This window comes from Dromiciops gliroides, chromosome 2, assembly GCF_019393635.1.
Source record: "Dromiciops gliroides isolate mDroGli1 chromosome 2, mDroGli1.pri, whole genome shotgun sequence".
Lineage (NCBI taxonomy): Eukaryota > Metazoa > Chordata > Mammalia > Microbiotheria > Microbiotheriidae > Dromiciops > Dromiciops gliroides.
The window spans coordinates 429,787,220-429,805,680 of NC_057862.1; the positions used below are offsets into that span (position 1 = coordinate 429,787,220).

The 18,461-nt window shown below is 40.6% G+C and overlaps 1 protein-coding gene across 1 annotated transcript in view; it reads left to right on the forward strand.

Moving 5' to 3' along the window:
• COL5A1 (collagen type V alpha 1 chain) overlaps nucleotides 1–18,461 on the forward strand; it is a 298,612-nt gene that overhangs the window by 261,878 nt on the left and 18,273 nt on the right. Inside the window, exons 57-64 of the mRNA XM_043985817.1 lie at nucleotides 69–122; nucleotides 2,448–2,555; nucleotides 3,604–3,657; nucleotides 4,934–4,969; nucleotides 7,511–7,564; nucleotides 9,076–9,331; nucleotides 10,198–10,310; nucleotides 18,273–18,341. Of these exons, the coding sequence (XP_043841752.1) occupies nucleotides 69–122; nucleotides 2,448–2,555; nucleotides 3,604–3,657; nucleotides 4,934–4,969; nucleotides 7,511–7,564; nucleotides 9,076–9,331; nucleotides 10,198–10,310; nucleotides 18,273–18,341 (744 nt within the window). The remainder of the gene's footprint in view (nucleotides 1–68; nucleotides 123–2,447; nucleotides 2,556–3,603; nucleotides 3,658–4,933; nucleotides 4,970–7,510; nucleotides 7,565–9,075; nucleotides 9,332–10,197; nucleotides 10,311–18,272; nucleotides 18,342–18,461) is intronic.

Below are 18,461 nucleotides of genomic sequence, written 5' to 3' on the forward strand. Positions count from 1 at the left end.
GGGAACTAAATCAGATAAGCCAATGGTCATCAGTGGTAAGATATAATTCCTCTACTTTTCTCTTTCAGGGTCCCCCAGGCCTTCCAGGTCTGAAGGGAGATTCAGGTCCCAAAGGTGAAAAGGTATGATGTCTGTTATAAACAAACCTCATCTCTGATCTTCTCTTTTAAATAATACCATCTTTCTCTTGTATCCTGTGCTCCTGGCTGGGAAGGAAGCAGGTTTCAGAATCAATCAGTAGTGAATCTTTATTGCGTGTGTTATGAGGTGGGCAGTTAGTGCCAGGAATCATTATACTATAGAACTTTATAGAACATTATACTACAGAACTCTGTAACTTCATTGGTATGGGCTACCATAGACATAAGACCACCTGGACTCCACAGACAAACCTAGTAATAGCTATCACTTATATAACACTTCACAAATATTATCTCATTTTCTACTCACAACCTTAGCAGTTATGAGCTATCATTATCCTCTTCTTACAGATAAGGAAACTGAGGAAGACAGAAGCTAAGTGATTTGCCTAGGATCACATATCTAATTAGTTAGTGTCTGAAGTCTAAAGTCTGGAGCCCAACTTAGGAAAACTTGAGTTCCATCACTCTATCCACTGTTGCACCTAGAAGCCTCTGTAGTTCCTCTGAGAGTCAGTAATAGATGATCCACAAGAGTTGCCGTGGCTAAAGCATTACCCTGTGGCCAACCTGGAGATGAACCTCTCTGAACTTGGATAGGCTGGTGCTCAGACAGCAAAGATGCAATTTATTGGCAGGCCTGTGCTCAATGCCTTTCACAGACATAAATGAAAAAGCATTTATTGAGTGTTTACTATATGCAAAGCATTTTGCTAAACACTAGGAATACAAAATGTTAGGCAATTCCTGCTCTCTAGGAACTCAACATATAATCAGGGGAAATAATGCATAAGGGTGGTCTCAGGAGCAAGCCAGATGGAAAGGTCCCATACTCCTTTAGCATTTTTTTTTGCAGGGCAATGGGGGTTAAGTGACTTGCCCAGGGTCACACAGCTAGTAAGTGTCAAATATCTGAGGCCGGATTTGAACTCAGGAACTCCTGAATCCAGGGCTGGTGCTTTATCCACTGCGCCACCTTGCTGCCCCTAGCATTTTCTTAAATGTCATTTCCATGAATAAAATGGAATCCATTTTTGATGTTTAACTATATGATGGACTTCAGCTTTGAGAACTTTCTTTTCTGGATCTTCAGTAGCTATGGCTGCTGATGAGGATGGGGCTAAAGTACCTGCAGAGGCAGTTGCCACATTGCATCTCTATACAACTTGCTTGCCTGGCCAATGGAGGTGGGGCAGGCTGGTCGCCAATAGTATGGGAGGTTGTCTCCAAGGCTCTTGAGCTTACCAAGAATTCCACTATACTGGAAATTGGTGGAGGTGGGGGATGATGGATTACTTCTCCTCCAGGGTTATACCCCTAGGAGAAGACACAGCCTCCAAGAACACAGGGCCACCTCTATGTCATGATGAGGCATTAGAGGTCTTGAGTGGGGGTACTAGATATTATAAATGCTATGAGTGCTAGGGGCAGCTAGGTGGCACAGTGGATAGAGCACTGGCCCTGGATTCAGGAGGACCTGAGTTCAAATCCAGCCTCAGACACTTGACACTTACTAGCTGTGTGACCCTGGGCAAGTCACTTAACCCAAATTGCCTCACCAAAATAAATAAATAAATAAATACTATGAGTTCTGGGAATGGTTTCCACAAAATTCTACTGTTATGACTCATTTTGGCATGTGGGGACCATGGGCTTTTATGGGTGATGCTAAGCAGAACTCAAGCTCTGGTGAGTCTTAATGCCCAGCTGGAAAGGCTTCAAGTCTGATTGCAACACAATGGGCCTACTGTCTGATCACCAGCCTAGCTCTTCTAGCACCAGAAGATTGACCACTAAGTGAGGAAATCTTTGACAATTTTGAGCCAAGAAGAAGCATTTGTCTCTGCCCTCAAGAAGGTTATACATTCTAGATAGCACACAAAGCATAGATGCATTGGACAGATTGAGAAGCAGTATTTGCTAAACTGTCAGCTCCTCACATTAGGTACAGAATGAGTTCAGAGCAGGAGAAAACATGGTGGGCTAGAGTAGTCAGGGAAGTCTTCATGAACAAAGTGGAACTCAAGATAAACCTTGAAGGATGGACTGGGTTTGGTTAAGTAGAAAAGAGCTCAGAAAGGTCAGGGGAATAGAAGGAACAAGTGAAGATAGAATTTGCCAAAAGATTCTATTGATTAAAGTGGATTTCCCCAAAATTGCTATACCTCTCTTTCTTAGGTGGGATCCTCTACTCTATGTGCTTCCTTCCTCTAAGACTAAATGTGTTTCACATCTTGTTCTTCAAATGTAGCTCCGTTCTTTAGTCACTTGTGAAATAGGCACATTCATCTCCCTCTTTTATTGCAGGGCCATCCGGGTCTGATTGGTCTTATTGGACCTCCTGGTGAACAGGGTGAAAAAGGGGACCGTGGTCTTCCTGGACCTCAGGGTTCATCAGGTCCTAAAGGAGAACAGGTAGGTGACTTGGCCCCCATTATACTATTGGTTGTCTAGCCTTCTCAAAATAACCAGACAAACTAAATCCCTAGGATTATGGAGATTTAAAGATGCTTAGAGATCATCCATTAGGTAACGCATGGGAAAGTTCTTCCTAAACCTCAAAATTATCTGCCAGTGTATGATGATGGGATTATTGTCACTGTTATCACCACCACCACCACCACGACCACCACCACCACCACCATCATCATTTATCCTAAAGCCCTCATTTTACAAATAAATAAACTGAGATCTATGTAAAGAGCTAGGAATAGAACTCAACTCTCCTGACTAGCCATCTACACCTCTTTCAAAGTAAAAAGAATAAGGATAGGAACTAGATCTGTGGTTTCATTGGTATAGGGAACTTTTAGAAAAAGAAGTTCCTTCTACCAATGCAGGTCAACACCTTCTCTGCAATTTATGCTCTTAGAAAGTTGCCTCGAACGTTGAGAGGTTAAGTGACTCACCTAGAGTCACAGAGCCAGAGTGGACAGAAGTGAGACTTGAACCCAGATCCTCCTGCCTTTGTATCCACCATGATATGAATGTCATGCTGCTGCCTCTCTCCCAACTAAAAGGTAGTCTTCAATGTAAAAGTGATTTTTACATTTCCCTATTTTACTACCCAAGTGCCAAAATGTGTGTAAAGTGTTCTGAGGATGATAAATGGGGCCCTATAAAATAGAGGCACACACATCTTCAAGCAAATGAGAGCGTCTGTTGGGAAACTAATTGGAAAATTGGTCACTCAATAGTCATAAGAAGAAGAGGGATAATCATTGGCATTTCTATAACACTTTAGCATTTGCCCTAGCACTGCACACACATTAGCCTGTTGGAGTCTCACAATAACCCAGTCAGTTGGTATACAATATAAAGAATAAATCAGTCAGCTAGGGAAGTTGATGTCAGTGACCCTTAATATGATGGTGGAGAGGGAGGCAGAATAGAACATCATTTCCATGTGGGCTGCCGGCCTGAAGAGACTGGATTTTAATATCCCTTTATCTTTCTTTTATAGGGTATAACTGGTCCTTCTGGTCCCCTTGGTCCCCCTGGACCTCCTGGTTTACCAGTGAGTATCTGGAAGGATAAATTAGCTTTGATACTACTCAGTTTGCTTCTAGAGTTTCAGAGATGCCTGGGTCAGGGTCAAGGATGAAATGAGAAGGAGAAATGGGAGATATCCACGGACTTTGCCTTCTATGGGCTGGTTGAGTGAGGTAGTCAGGATTTGGTATCTGTGAGCTGGAGAGAGTTGTTGGGATGGCCACTGATCTAATTAGAATTTCATTGAAAGCAGGGTTTGAAGTATGAGAGACCAGGAGATAGACAGGATCTTGTACAATTTTACTGAATGAAACAGGGCTGGTGGGTAGTTGGGGAGTCCTATTTACACACATAGGTAGGCATTGTAGATACCCCTTTGTATTCTTGGAACCATTATGATGTCTGGTTCACAGGACCAGTCCTTGGCAAAATTACAAAATAGATGAAGTTCCTCTTTATTCCCTTTCCCTCTAAAACGAGCAGCACCTTACTGCTGTCCCTGGCAACCAGCAATCTCTTGACTCTGTAATGGTCTATCCAGACCTCCATGACAATCCCTGAGCTTTCCTTCCCTGAATATTATCCCCTTAGCTTTCACAGGGACATCTGGCTAATTTGATCAACTAAGCCTAGACTTTGTTTTCTTGGGAGAGTGCACCAGAGGACACTTATAGGGAGCCTATGTGTATTTTCAGTGGCCTTTTGGGTACAACCTCCCCCCTGCCCCTTTGTTAATAAACTCATTATTGATTCTAATGGTGGGGATTTTGGTTCCTATAGGAGAGTGGGTAGGAGATATACTTTAGGGCTTGGCAAGGTGTTTTGGCACCTTCAAGTTCACCCCTCCCCTTCCTACATTTGGGTTGGCTTGACCTCATCCTCTCTTTCTCCTACCTCCACAAATAATGTATTTATTCATTCAGTAAGCATTTTTAAATGACTCAAAAAAAAGGCAGGAGCCAACGTGAAGTGAGAATAGAGTATAAGGTAAAGTATAAGGTTATTGAATTTAATAACCTTTAAAATCTTATATTGGATCACATATACTGTTTAACTCAGGTGATGTGTTGATTAGTTTTGCTGAACCTCTTCCCCACTCACCCGTTTATTCTCTGTTACAATGAATGATTTGCTGGCCAAGGAACAGAGGAAAGGGAAATATTGGGAAATATAGGTGATATAAAAGTGAAAACTGCAAACTAAAAGTGTTTAAATAAGGAATTTATATCTGGAGGGGAAGCGGACATAGGCTGTAGAAAAAGTTATTGCCCAGGCCCTAACTTCCTGTTCTTTATCTCTAGGGCCCTCCTGGTCCCAAAGGTGCTAAAGGTTCTTCAGTAAGTACTGCATTTACTAAAATTCATGGGGGTAATTTCTCAGAATTTCAAAGGTGGAACGAAACTCAGAGACTATTTAAAACAGCCTGTACCTGACTAAGAATCCCCACTAGAACATCCCTGACAAGTGGTCTTTGGTTAATGAAGACTTGTTTCTCCTACTTCTTCTCTGAGACCAAAGAGAAACGAGCCTCCATGTGACAGCCTGTCAAATACTTAAAGATAGCTCTCTTGTTCTGCCTAAGTCTTATTATTTGTCTTTCATTTTTGAAGTGGACCAATGATATCACAGGTGATTTCTTGACTTATGTGTGAATTGGATTTAAGTGAGGCAAGGTTGCACAAAATCATCAGCCTCATTTTTTTTTTCCTGAATCATTGAAGTCCAGTGGCAGGACAAAAATCAAGATGACTGACATTGGCCCAGGATGCAGTGGACGGCCTTGGTGTTTTTGATGCCTGATCAAGATCTAAGCACTCCAGAGTGCCTGCTTCAGCAGCCTTCATGGCATTTGGAACAAATTGTTCTCATCTACCCATCCCACTGGGGGAAGTCTTCACATGCTTGTGGTGGACATCCCCCTGATTTACCAACAGGTTTACCGTGGTGTGCCTGCTGAGCATATTATAGCTTCTTGGAGCCACAGGTAAAAAGTGAAGGTAGACACCCAAGGTGTGTGAGCAACCCTAAAAATGACTGGACAAACCCTCAGACTAGAGGTGCTAGAACTCCCTAAAAACACCCCCTCTTAAGTCTACTCTTCTGCAGGCTAAAAATCCTTAATTCTTTCAACTTTTCTTCCTTTAGTTTAGTCTCTAGGCTCTTCATCATTCTGATCACCCATTTTGGATTCTTTCCAGTTTGTCAATATCCTCCCTATATGGTGCCCAGTCTTCGGGTTTTAAATAGTCAGGGAATCCAATTGTGTTGCCTTAGAAGTTTAGGAAAGAACTTCTGCTGCAGTAATTAGATTGAGCAGTTCCTGTTTTAGCTATCTTTGATCTCCAATTTCTTAGCTCCCAGATAGGGGAAATTTTGGTGAAAGGGAAGAGAATGCTTGTAGTGAATCGAGTTTCTCATGCCTTCCACCTTGCCTGACCTTGGGGCCAGGAAGTCCTGGTGTTGAGTCTTGCTTCTTGACATGTATTGGTTCAATTGCTTCAGGTCTCACTCAGCACTTCAGGCAACTCTTTAAGTTTGAGGATAGATTCTGATTTTCATTGGCAGAAGGAGTTTCCTCACTGGGCATTCCCCATAGGGAAGGAAGGAAAGGAAGGGAAGGAAGGGAAGGAAGGAAGGAAGGAAGGAAGGAAGGAAGGAAGGAAGGAAGGAAGGAAGGAAGGAAGGAAGGAAGGAAGGAAGGAAGGAAGGGAAGGAAGGGAAGGAAGGAAGGAAGGAAGGAAGGAAGGAAGGAAGGAAGGAAGGAAGGAAGGAAGGAAGGAAGGAAGGAAGGAAGGAAAGAAAAGGAAATTCAATAACTCAATAATTGGCTTCAATTGGGTTGAATAAAATGGTTCATCTCTAACACAATACTCTGTCTCTGTGGTTTAAGGGTATGGTTACTCCCTTTGACTTTAGTCTCCTTGAAGAGTGTTCAAATAAAGGTGACCAGGGTAGGGGAAAGGCCTCAGGGATATGTCATATAAGCATCCATTGAAGGAACTGAACATTTTTATCCTGTAGAAGAGTAGAATCAGCTGGGACATGATAACTTTCCTCAAGTATTCAAAAGGCTGTTGTATAAGGGAGGGATTGGACTTCTACTGTTTGGTTCTAGAGAGGAAAACCTGGAGCAACGGGGACAAGTTACAAAATGGCCATTTTTTAAACTAAATCTCAAGAAAATCTTCCTCACCAAAAGGTGATGGGTCCCCCTTCTCAGAAATCTTCAAGGGCAGGCAGGACAAACATTTGTCAGGCGTGTTACAATGGGGACTCTTTGTGTATGGGGTGGTCTGTCTCCTGAGAGCCCTTTCAACTCTCCAAGTCTGTGATTTTGGGCAGATATCATAAGTTGCCATAGACCATGGGTTAGGTGTGCTGCCACACTGAACCTACACTCTACATGCATGCTGGGAGGGACATATATATCCCAAGGATCCCTAGATTTTCATAAAAACTCATCATGGATCTCTCATTATTTTACCTAAAGCCTTTATGAACAAATATTTCCAACCTAGTCAACTCTGAGCTTCCTATATTATGCTTAGCTGTGTGAAAAATTACTTGCTAGTTTTCCCTAAATTTTGTTTTCTTAAGATCCAAGAGCATGGGTATGCAAGACACTCTTTCTGGCATTGGGGATGTATTGAACGAATCTGCATTCTCTCTTTCCATCCCTTTTTTTGTTGTTGTTTATTTTCATAGGCCCTATCCCTGTCCGTTATCAGTGTTTGTCTTTGAAGGCCTTCGCTGAGGTCTTTTTTTCAAATTTTCAATTACTGAGATGAGTAATTCCTGTAAAAAAAAAACATTTTGTTCTATAGCTTCTAATGCTCTCCATTGGTTGTGCACATACTTACTTTTCTCTTTTCCTCCAGGGCCCCACAGGTCCCAAAGGAGAGGCTGGCCACCCTGGGCCTCCTGGTCCACCCGTAAGTACTCTTTGAAAATCTAAAAGTCTATGGTCACAGCATTTTCCTTCTAGGAAATTCCAGATCACAGGAAGGAGAGCTCAAGGAAGGAAAATGAATAAGATTTAATCTTTTGGTAGCAGATGACCTTTATGCTTAAAAAATGGTAGGAAATTTCCTCCTGAGTTAAAGAAGGCATCCCTTGAATCTTATTCCCAAACTTGGTTTTATATATATGTATATAAACACTTAGAAAATTAATAGTTTTGGGGATTCAAAAGTGTAGAATAAGCATTGTATGGTACATGCTCCTGAGTAGTTGTGGGTGATATAAAAATGTAGATTACATAGTCCTTATTCTCCAGGTGTTCACAGCCCAGCTAGGGAGACAAGACACATACATAAATCAATTACCTATACAAAGCTGCATGTTATCAAATGTAAAATTACTATAGAAATTCAGAGGCGGGAAATATAATTTAAGCATATTTCAGGATGGGAGAATTAGAGGTGGGGGAATGTGAGCAGAACCTGGACTAGAATAAAGATGTTGGATTTGTGGAAAGGACTGGAGAGGAAGTTCTAGATTGAGAGAACATGTGAACCAAAAAATCAAAGTCAGAAACAAGAGAGGGACGTTTTTGGGGCTGTGTATCAGAAGGAAATAGACTGAACCAGAGCCAAGGGTCATGTGGGGACACCAAAATGAATCTATAGGAAGTCCCTTCCAGCTGTAACTCTCTGATCCTAGGATGGTACCATGTATTGGAGGATTTGAATAGCAGGCTTAGACTTATTCTAGGGAGCCATTGTTAAAACACCAACAGCAAAGTGATATGATCAAAAGAGGCATTTAAAGAAGATTTTGTATCATATGTGTTTAATCTGACAAGTATTTATTAATCTCTTACTGTGTACAAGGCATTGTAGGTTCTGGGAATGCCAATTGTTTTAAAAAAAGACAAAGAATAAAACCTGCCCATGTCCTCAAGGGGCTGAAATTCTCCTTAGAGTAGACATGCAAACAGATAAGTGTATGCGTGATAAATTGAAGAAAAGGGAGAGAAAGAGAACTAACAGCTGGGAGGATCAGGAAAGGCTTCTCATAGGAGATTGTACATAGGAGAAATATATGGGGAATCCCTCTACTGGACCATAAGCTTCATGAGGGCAAGGACTGTGTCTCCTTGAGCTTTGCACATCCCCCACAGCCCAGCATAATGCATTACCCTCAGTAGGTGCCTAATAGACATTTGTTGAATTAGTAAGATTCATTGTATAGGAGGAATTAAAATAGGAATGTAGAACCTGGAAACAGGATACTTGTTAGTCTCATGTAGCAGGTGTGAGGTGATAAGAATGCAGACTAGGGCAGAGCTGTAGAAAAGAAAAGAAAGAATGAGTCATTACAAAGGAAGAATCCACTGCCCTTATAATACATACAGGCTCCTTCTAACTGTGCTCATGTTCTTTAACATGTTTCTAAATTGATAGTGTTTGCTCACTTTGCCTTTGCCTCTTCCACATCACAGGGCCCTCCAGGTGAAGTCATTCAGCCATTGCCCATTCAGGCTTCTAGGACCCGACGTAACATTGATGCCAGCCAATTGCTTGATGATGGCAATGGTGAGAACTACATGGATTATGCCGATGGCATGGAAGAGATCTTTGGCTCACTCAACTCTTTGAAACTGGAAATTGAGCAAATGAAGCATCCCTTAGGCACTCAGCACAATCCTGCTCGTACTTGCAAGGACTTGCAACTCTGCCACCCTGACTTCCCCGACGGTAGGTGGAGGGACAGCTATATGGCCCAGTGAAGAGGGCACTTGGTTTGGAATCAGGAAGACTTGAGTTTGAATCTTGCTTCCAATACTTACTAACTGCATGACCCCAGGGAAGTCATTTAATCTTTGTCTGCCTTAGTTTCCTCACATGTGAAATGAAGATAATAGCACCTCCCTCCTAGGGTTATTGTGAGGGTAAAAGGAGATAATGTATGTAAAATGAAGATAATAGCACCTCCCTCCTAGGGTTATTGTGAGGGTAAAAGGAGACAATGTATGTAAAACGCTTTATATAAATGTTAGCTATTATTGTTATTAGGAACTAGAGATGCCCAGCAACATAATTTGTAAACCTATTAGGGTGTTTTTTTTAAGTCCATGAGGAAGTCAAGTACTGTGCTTATATTAGAAAAGTAAATCATTTTAGCTTCTCATTTCCTGTTTAAGGAAGCTCAGCAGGGGGGTTGGGTTTTATTTTTATTTTTTTTTATTTTTAATGCTCTTGACTTTAGTCTACCCTTTAAAAACTACCCATTAAATTTTTCTAAAATAAATTATTTTAATAGAATTTGAACCCAAGCATACAAGAAAATCATTCCAAATTCATCCTGCATTAACTATCCACTCTGCCTTGTTCATTATAGCTTGTCCTATGTGTGTCACAGGTCCAGCTGGGTCCACAGAACTACTCTATAGATTTCCTTTATACCTTTCATAGGAAAAAGAAAAAGGTGTGGGAATCATTGCCCCGACCAAACACTTTAAGTGTTAAGGTGAAATGGGACACTAATATCTAAGGCAGAGGAAATATTTCAAGAATCAATTACCCTGAACACTGTTTGACTCACTTTTTGTCTCTGACAACAGGTGAATACTGGGTTGACCCTAACCAAGGATGCTCTAGGGATTCTTTCAAAGTTTACTGCAATTTCACAGCTGGTGGAGAAACTTGCATCTTCCCTGATAAGAAATCAGAAGGGGTAAGTGCTGGCATAATTTATTTCCCTGTGAAAATTTTCTTAGTGTGCATATTATGCATCTGGTAAGTTCAACTGGATGGCCTCAGTTTATTTCTTCCTGATCATTTCAGGATCAAGAGGACTAGCTTCCAGAAGTATAACTTAAGATATTTTAAAATAGAAAATAATAGTAAATGAGTAGAATGAAACATCAGTTGCCTGGCAGTTTTAGGGAAAGGAATCTGCTGGTGAATTGGGCTTTCTGGTTAATTAAGGCTCAAGTAGAATCACCATTTTTTGTTCAAATATTTCTGAAAATATTCCTGAAAATTCCTGGGTCCCTGCTCCCACCACAGCTACTTCAGTCTAGTGAACAACACTGGGTCTTTGTTGGAAGAATTTGCACGACTTTGGCCATCATTGCTCTGAGCATTAGGGGTGCATGCAGGGTGTGTATATTTTGAAATATAAGGTATGGGAGACTGAACTGATTGCCAAATAACTGCAGGGACATCTTTGGAGAGCTCCTGCTTGAACTCTAATAACCCGTGGGGTATTTTCATGAGTTATATCTTTCTCCTCAGAGTTCAATGACAGAAAAAATTCCTGTTTAATTAAATGCTGGAGTCAATTGAATTCTGATTAATTTTATGTCAGTTTCATTCTTCTTGTCACCATTGGGACCTTATTTTCTTCAAAGCCTCTCTGATCTGTTGGATTGGGATTTAGCTTCTTTGTTAAGGGTGTCTGTGTGTCTGTGTGTGTATTTGGATCTATGTGTCTGGGTGTGTAAATATATCAGCATATTTCTTTTATAGTTCATCCTTTTTAAGTCTGACAATTTTGGAATGGAATGTGTGTGTGTGAAAATATATGAGCACATTTCTTTTATAGCTCATCCTTTTTAGGTTTGACAATTTTGAGAAGGAATGCAAAGGCTGTTGATGGTGTTATAGAATACTGCTATCCCTCACAACTCACTTTTATTTTTAGTGTGCATTCATTTTTGACTAGCTTGGCATAGAGAAGCACCCAGATCCTCACCTGAAAATGGTTTGTTGAAGTCAGTATAGAAATGTAAAATGTAAACTTCTCAGTTAATTCCATTAAATCCTTGACAGGAGCACAAAAACTCAGTGTTGCAAAGGACCCCAGAAGCCATGTAGTTTACCTTAAACCTAAACATTCCCAATAATTGGCCATCCAGACTCAACTCAAAGACCTCCAGGCAGCCTGTTCCATTGATGAACAACTTTAATTGTTAGGAGGTTTTTCTTAACATTGAGTGTAAATCTACCTCTTGGCATCTGCCACAGGGGAGCCACAAAGAGTATCGAATACCTCTGCTCTATGACAGCTCCTCAAATATTTGGACTCGGGTATAGAGGGAGATCTAAGCTTCCCAGGATCTCCTCAGTAAGTGATGCTTTCTTTTTCTGCCCGAAGCTGCGTTTTATCGTGGTTTGGCCCATATAAAAAGAATTAATCGAAAAAAAAATGTTTTAAAACAGAATTAATCTTTGGCCATACCTTGATTTCTTCATCACAGAAATGGAAAGAAAAGGATTTGTAAACTGCCTACTGTCTTCAGAGAGTTGTTGATTACTTTTAATATGGTTATTTATCCTTGGGTTATAATAAGACATTGACCATACTTTATAATAGGAATATTCTTGATTTATTCCAGCTTTGTAAATATGCCCTTTTGGTAGTTATTCAGGGCCATAAAGATTTATGTTAGGCAGAAAGTGTGGATTTCATTTTTTTATGACTAGATACATACTTCCTGGGTTGGGGGGGGGAGCAGACAGGTAACTGTATTTTATGGGCGGGTAATTTTTGTTCTTAATTGCATGGCTGATTCAATTTGTGTGCTTGTTGACACTTCTCCAACCTTTTGCTGTCCACAAAAACCTTGCATAGGAGGCAGCCTGAGAGAGACTAAGAGATTGGGATGCAGAGAGGAACATGTCAGTATTTCTTAATCAGTCAGTTAAGACTGTTCAAGTGGATATGGAAATATTTCTTCACTAAAAGGACAAGATGTGTACTATGACTAAATCTTGGGCTCTCAATAATGACAAGCTCAGCCATGTGAACCCAGAATTATCATAGTAGTCTAGTCAATGTGACCAGTAAAGGAGGGGGAAAAAACATACAAAAATGTTGAAAAGTTCTTGCCCTCTTGCAGAATGTTGCCCTCACCAGGAACAAAGACATCACAATTGTGCAGGGATTCATTTCTGGCAGGTCTTGAATGAAAACTGGGCATTAGATCAATGCAGGGCCTTCACAGAGCAGAGCACATCAGTGCCAGAAGAGACCTTGCAGATTCTCTCTTTCAACCCCTTATTTCACAGATAAGGGAACTAAGACTGACAAAAATTTTTTGCTTCAGATTGCATTTTAAGTATATGGCAAAGCCAGAACAAAAACCCAAACCTCCATATTTCTTGGCCAGGCCTCTATTATACCTGTAATGAAATTGATTTTCCTAAGCCTCAAAAAAAATCAGATTCATTACTTAAGAGTTAGCTGCCTTCAAATTTGGAGGGTTCACTTTGGTGTGTGTGTGTGTGTGTGTGTGTGTGTAAATATATAAATATATATATATACACACATATACATACATATTTAATAAATATATGTATATATATACCTATATACATACATGTGTGTGTATATATATATACCCACAGTATATATATATACACATTTGTATGTGCATAGTATATTTAAATACTTTATATATACATGTGCATATATAAATATATATATATATACACATAAAGATATATCATATCTATACACACCTTCACAAATACCAGTTTTTAAAGCTACACCCTTAATAACTTCCCGATTGAAAATTAAGTCCTAGCATTAAGGGAATAATGTTTAAACCCAAGTTTTCCTCCTGGGCCACAATCCTTCCTCCCTCTAAATCATTTTGGAAATAAGATATATTCTTACATACACTTGGGTCAGAAGGATCAGGTGAGTTCTAGTTGGGCTCTAATGTCAGCTTGGGCGATTTGGGGATCTTGGGTTCAAATCTCTCCTGAATGAAATTTCAAACTTTTGAGAGCTTACTATTCAAGTGGGAAATTTCATGAGGCAAACAAAACCCAAAGTCACACAACCTGCCCTGTCTGGTTCCAGGTTCTTTCATGTTGGCCCAGTTCCAAGAATTAAATTAACTTAGAAAAGATCTTGTTATTTTCAGCTTCCTCTGGTTCCAGTTATTCATCCTGAATAGCCTCACTGTGGGTAAATTAGAATGAAAGGTTTCTCGTAAGCACAAAGATTTCCTAGTGAAGTAATGCCTTCCATTTATGGCTCAGCTCTCCCTGAGGGGCCCAGAGTATTATCTTGTGTTTTTTGTGGAGGGATAAGTTGGGGGGGCGGGAATGCAATGAATTCTTATTGACAAAATTTGTGAAGAATCTTTTAGCCATAAAGGTAAAGTGACTGGTTTCAGTCTCATAGAAATGGATTTATAATGACAGTCTCTTAGTGCCCAATGTTAGCATGACTGCAATGAGTCAAAAATAGAGTACAGTGGAAAACACACTGGCTTGAGAGTCAGAGGCCCTGGCATCACCTCTCACCTCTGACATTACTTGTGTAACCCCCGACAACTCACTCACTCTCCCAAGGCCTCATTTTCTTCATCTGTAAAATGAGAGGTATTGAATGAGGTATCCTCTGAGGTCTCTTCTAGCTCTAGATTTATTATGCTATGATCCAAGATGGCAGCACAAGGTAGGGGCCAGGGTGGGAGTGGGGTGGGGTGGGGGAGCACGGGAAATACCCATTTAGATCACTAACATAAAATGTAAGGGAAATAATTGAGTATGAGAGTACAGGCTTTTCCAGGATAGAAAACTACAGCCCCAGAGATGCCTTAGCAAATTATCTTAAAGGCAGATGATCTGAATTAAACTTTTGATTCTGGGTGGTTTTGAAAACAAAGATGAGAAAGGACAGAGTCCTTGAGGGAGGCAGAAAAGTGACCTGTTTAGGTGGGCCTTCCCCTCAAAGAGCTTTTTCCTTTGTTGTTTTCTTGGTATGTTCTGGGGTGTTTGGATTCAGAGACCCTGCTAGGTGAGGGGAGTAAAGGTTTGAATTATTGACACTTCATGGAGGGCATGAAGGGAGCTTGTTTCTGAGCACGGATCCCCTCCTGAATCGTGACTGGATTCCTGTCTGAGGAGAGGAGGCCTTGCTCTTTCCTTCCTCCCACTGCTCTTTGAAGACACCGATCCAGCTGTTTCATTCTATTAGCATTCTGAGCTTTCCACCTCCAACTTCAGTATCAATCAATCAACAAGAATTTATTAAGCACCTACTATGTGTCCAGTGCAGTGCTCAGCTCTGGAAATTCAAAGGCAAAGAATGAAACAGATTCCTCAGATCACACTGATGGCCCATGTCCTGCTTTCCAAGAGGTAAGGGATTCCTAGATTTTCTTGATTCAGGGATCCCTTTGGCAGGAACAAAGACTCTGCCTCCTGAAGCAATGATACAATTCCCTAATAAACACATAGTCAGAGGATATGAACAGACAGTTCTAAAAGGAAAATCCAAGTTACAGAGATATGAAAAAAAAAAGGAGTTTGTCGCTAACAAAGACATGTGACTTGAAGCAGCTCTGAGATTCTACCTTATATACAACAAATTGGTAAAGATGACAAAAATGGAAAATGACAAATGTTGGAGGAAATGTAGGGGCAAAAAAAAACATGATAATATACTATTGTTGGAGCTGTAAATTGGCCTAGCCATTCTGGAAAGCAATTTGAAATCATGCCCTAAAAGTTACTAAATTCTGCATAACTTTTGTCCTAGTGATAGCTATAGGCCTATATATCCAATGAGATCAAAGAAAGATGAAAAAGGACCCATATGTTTAAAACATTTATAGCAGCTCTTTTCATAGTAGCAGAGAATTGGAATCTTATGGTGGTGGCCATGGATTAGGGAGCAGCTAAACAAATTAGGGTGCATGGATTTAAGGGAATATTATTTTGCCATCAGAAATGATGAAAGGTTGCAGAGAAACCTGGGAAGACCTGTATGAATTTGCTAGAGTGAAGTGAGGAAAACCAGGAGGACAATTTTTACAGTAATAACAAAAACTTTGAAAGACTTAAGAGCTCTGAGGGGCAGCTAGGTGGTGCAGTGGATAAAGCACTGGCCCTGGATTCAAGAGGACCTGAGTTCAAATATGGCCTCCGACACTGACACTAGCTATGTGAGCCTGGACAAGTCACTTAACCCTCATTGGCCCAAAGAAAGAAAGGAAGGAAAGAAAAGAAGGAAGGAAGGAAGGAAGGGGGAAGAAAAGAAATAAAAGATTTAAAAGTTCTGATTGACACGAAGACCAACCAAAATTCCAGAGGATTGATGATGATGGTATCTGCCTCCTGAAAAAAAGAAATGATGGACTCAAGATGCTCAAGTGAGGCGTGTTTTTGGACATGACCAATGTGGGAATTTGTTTTGTTTCTCTATACATGTTTGTTAAATGCAGGTTTTGTTCTGTTTTTGTTTGTTTGTTTTTTTAACTAAGAGTGAGCAGGGTAGGGGTGGGGAAGGTAGGGTAAGGGATATAGTTCCCAAGAAAATTATTTTAAAGCTGAGAAGAGAAAAGGTCAGATAGAATCATAGAATAGCAGGACAGCTTTGAAAGTTGCATGTTGAATGTATTACATAATTTTTAAAAGCAAGCTATACTTATTCCATAGTGGGTAAGAGTTTCAGACTTAAATTAGGACAACCCAAGTTCCGATCCCACCTCAAACATTTACTGTGTAACACTGGGCAAGGCTGTTTACTCATCTTTAAAATCGGGATGATAATAACACCTACCTTCTAGGATTATTATGAGAATCAAATGAGAGCCTATATGTATTGTGCTTTGTAAGCCTTACAGCACTATATAAATGGTGTTTGTTATTATTATCATTATTATTATTATTATCATCATTATCTGCATCTTCATGCAGAATCACTTCCTACTTTATAGTGAATATGGAAATAACCATTTAATTAGGTGTTATTAACTTCAGAATTTAAAAATTGAAACATTTTTATGAAGGAAAATTAAGTATTCAAATATATTAATGATCAAACAAATAAAACCCAATCACCATAACTTCCCCCTCATTTGAATTAAAAGGAAGATCCATGCTGCTTTGGGTGAGACCCCACAGAGGTGATGCTTAAATATCTCAAGTGAATTTAGAGAGGCTGGCAACAGAAGCAGGTCTTGTTTCCTTTCCTCGGCAGCAATAGTGTGATAGGCCAGTCTATGGAGCACAATTACAAAGCTTCACACATCCATGGGGTTGTACCAGGCATGGAGAAGCATCAAAAAGGAAAACCGCTTACTCGCAGAGCAACCAGTACTTTAATAACCCAAGCAGAAAGATGTTTTTGGCTATTTCCCAGGCAGAAGTGTTGTTAAATATGAGCAATGGAGAGATGATTGCAGAAGGAACTTGAGAAATGAGCCCATTAATACCATCAGGGGAAGCATTAAGAATTTAGTGGATGGGGGGCAGCTAGGTGGTGCAGTAGATAAAGCACTGGCCCTGGATTCAGGAGGACCTGAGTTCAAATGTGGCCTCAGACACTTAATACTTACTAGTTGTGTGACCCTGGGCAAGTCACCTAACCGTCATTGCCCTGCCCCCCCAAAAAAAATTGAAAAAAAATCGAAAAAAAAAGAATTTAGGGGATTTTATCCAATAACCCCTAAATCAGCAATAGACCTTCCACAAACCTTGGCCAGGTTGGTTATTCAGCACCCTACTAGTGCTAGGCCATAGACTCACTTCGCCTGCGGCTCTGGTTCTTTCCGTGTTCCCCCATGAGAATTTATCTCTTCTGAGTTCTAGTCTTTCTGGCTTAGAGCTACTCTGAGTAAGTGATCATATTGGAGCCTCTAATTAATGTAATAGTGATTGGGAACAGGCTAATATGTAGCCCTCTCTGTGGTATTTTCATTTGTCTTCAGCCAAAGGAATGAATAATCATCTCAAGATAGAACAGTTCTATCTAGAATTAAGACAGGCCACTTGTTGGGTACAGGGCTGGGAAACATCAGAATGTAGGGGTAGAGCTTTTTTATTCTGAAATAATTCTTACAGTAAGTATAATATGGGAGGCTGACTCTGTATGGAAATAGTCAATAAATATTGATTAAGAGTATACTATGGGTGGCAGGTAGGTGGCGCAGTGTATAGAGCACTGGCCCTGGAGTCAGGAGGACCTGAGTTCAAATTTGGCCTCAGACACTTAACATTTATTATCTGTGTGACCTTGGGAAAGTCACTTAACCCCAATTGCCTCACCAAAAAAAAGGGGAAAAAAAGAGTATACAATGTGCTAGGCACTGTGTCGAGTGCTGGGATACAAATAAGAAAAAGAGACAACAAAAAACTTACAATCTAACGCAGGAAAACAACCCAGAAAAGAAACCTGCAAAGGTTGGAGGTGGGGTGAAATGGGGTGGAGAAATGCCTTGTGGTGGAATCCAGTCCAAGGAATGCAACTGGTGAGAAATGGAGTTGACTGACCAGTGAGCCCTCTTTAAATGGAGGCTTTAGGAGGAATTATTTGCTTCATCTCCAGCTCTCCAATTAGAGGGGCAGGGAGTACTAAGGGTACTAAAGAGGTGTGAGTACCACCAAATCTAACGCAATCTTGAAGGATAATATTTGGTGGAAAGAACTTTGAGGATATTGATTTAAAGAAAGTTGGACAATTTTTTCACTGAGGCAGGAGAATTAACTGTTGTATTCTCTGTTTCTCTCCCTTTCCATCTCCCCGGCTATGTGTTTAGGCCAGAATTACTTCCTGGCCCAAGGAAAACCCAGGCTCCTGGTTCAGTGAATTCAAGCGTGGTAAACTGGTAAGGAAGCCCCTCACCTCTTTGCAGTTTTGGCTTTAAACTCCACCCCGTCTCGTATTTTACAGAGTAAAATGGCCCGTTGGCCCAAAGAGCAGCCTTCTACCTGGTATAGTCAGTACAAGCGAGGTTCTATGGTAAGTGGCTAACCTCGGCAGGGCCCTCTCGGCCCATGCCTGCTTTGGACATGGCCAACTCACGGCACTCTGCATGTTGGACTAATAACCAAGTTGGGCACTTGCCATTACAGGTTTAGC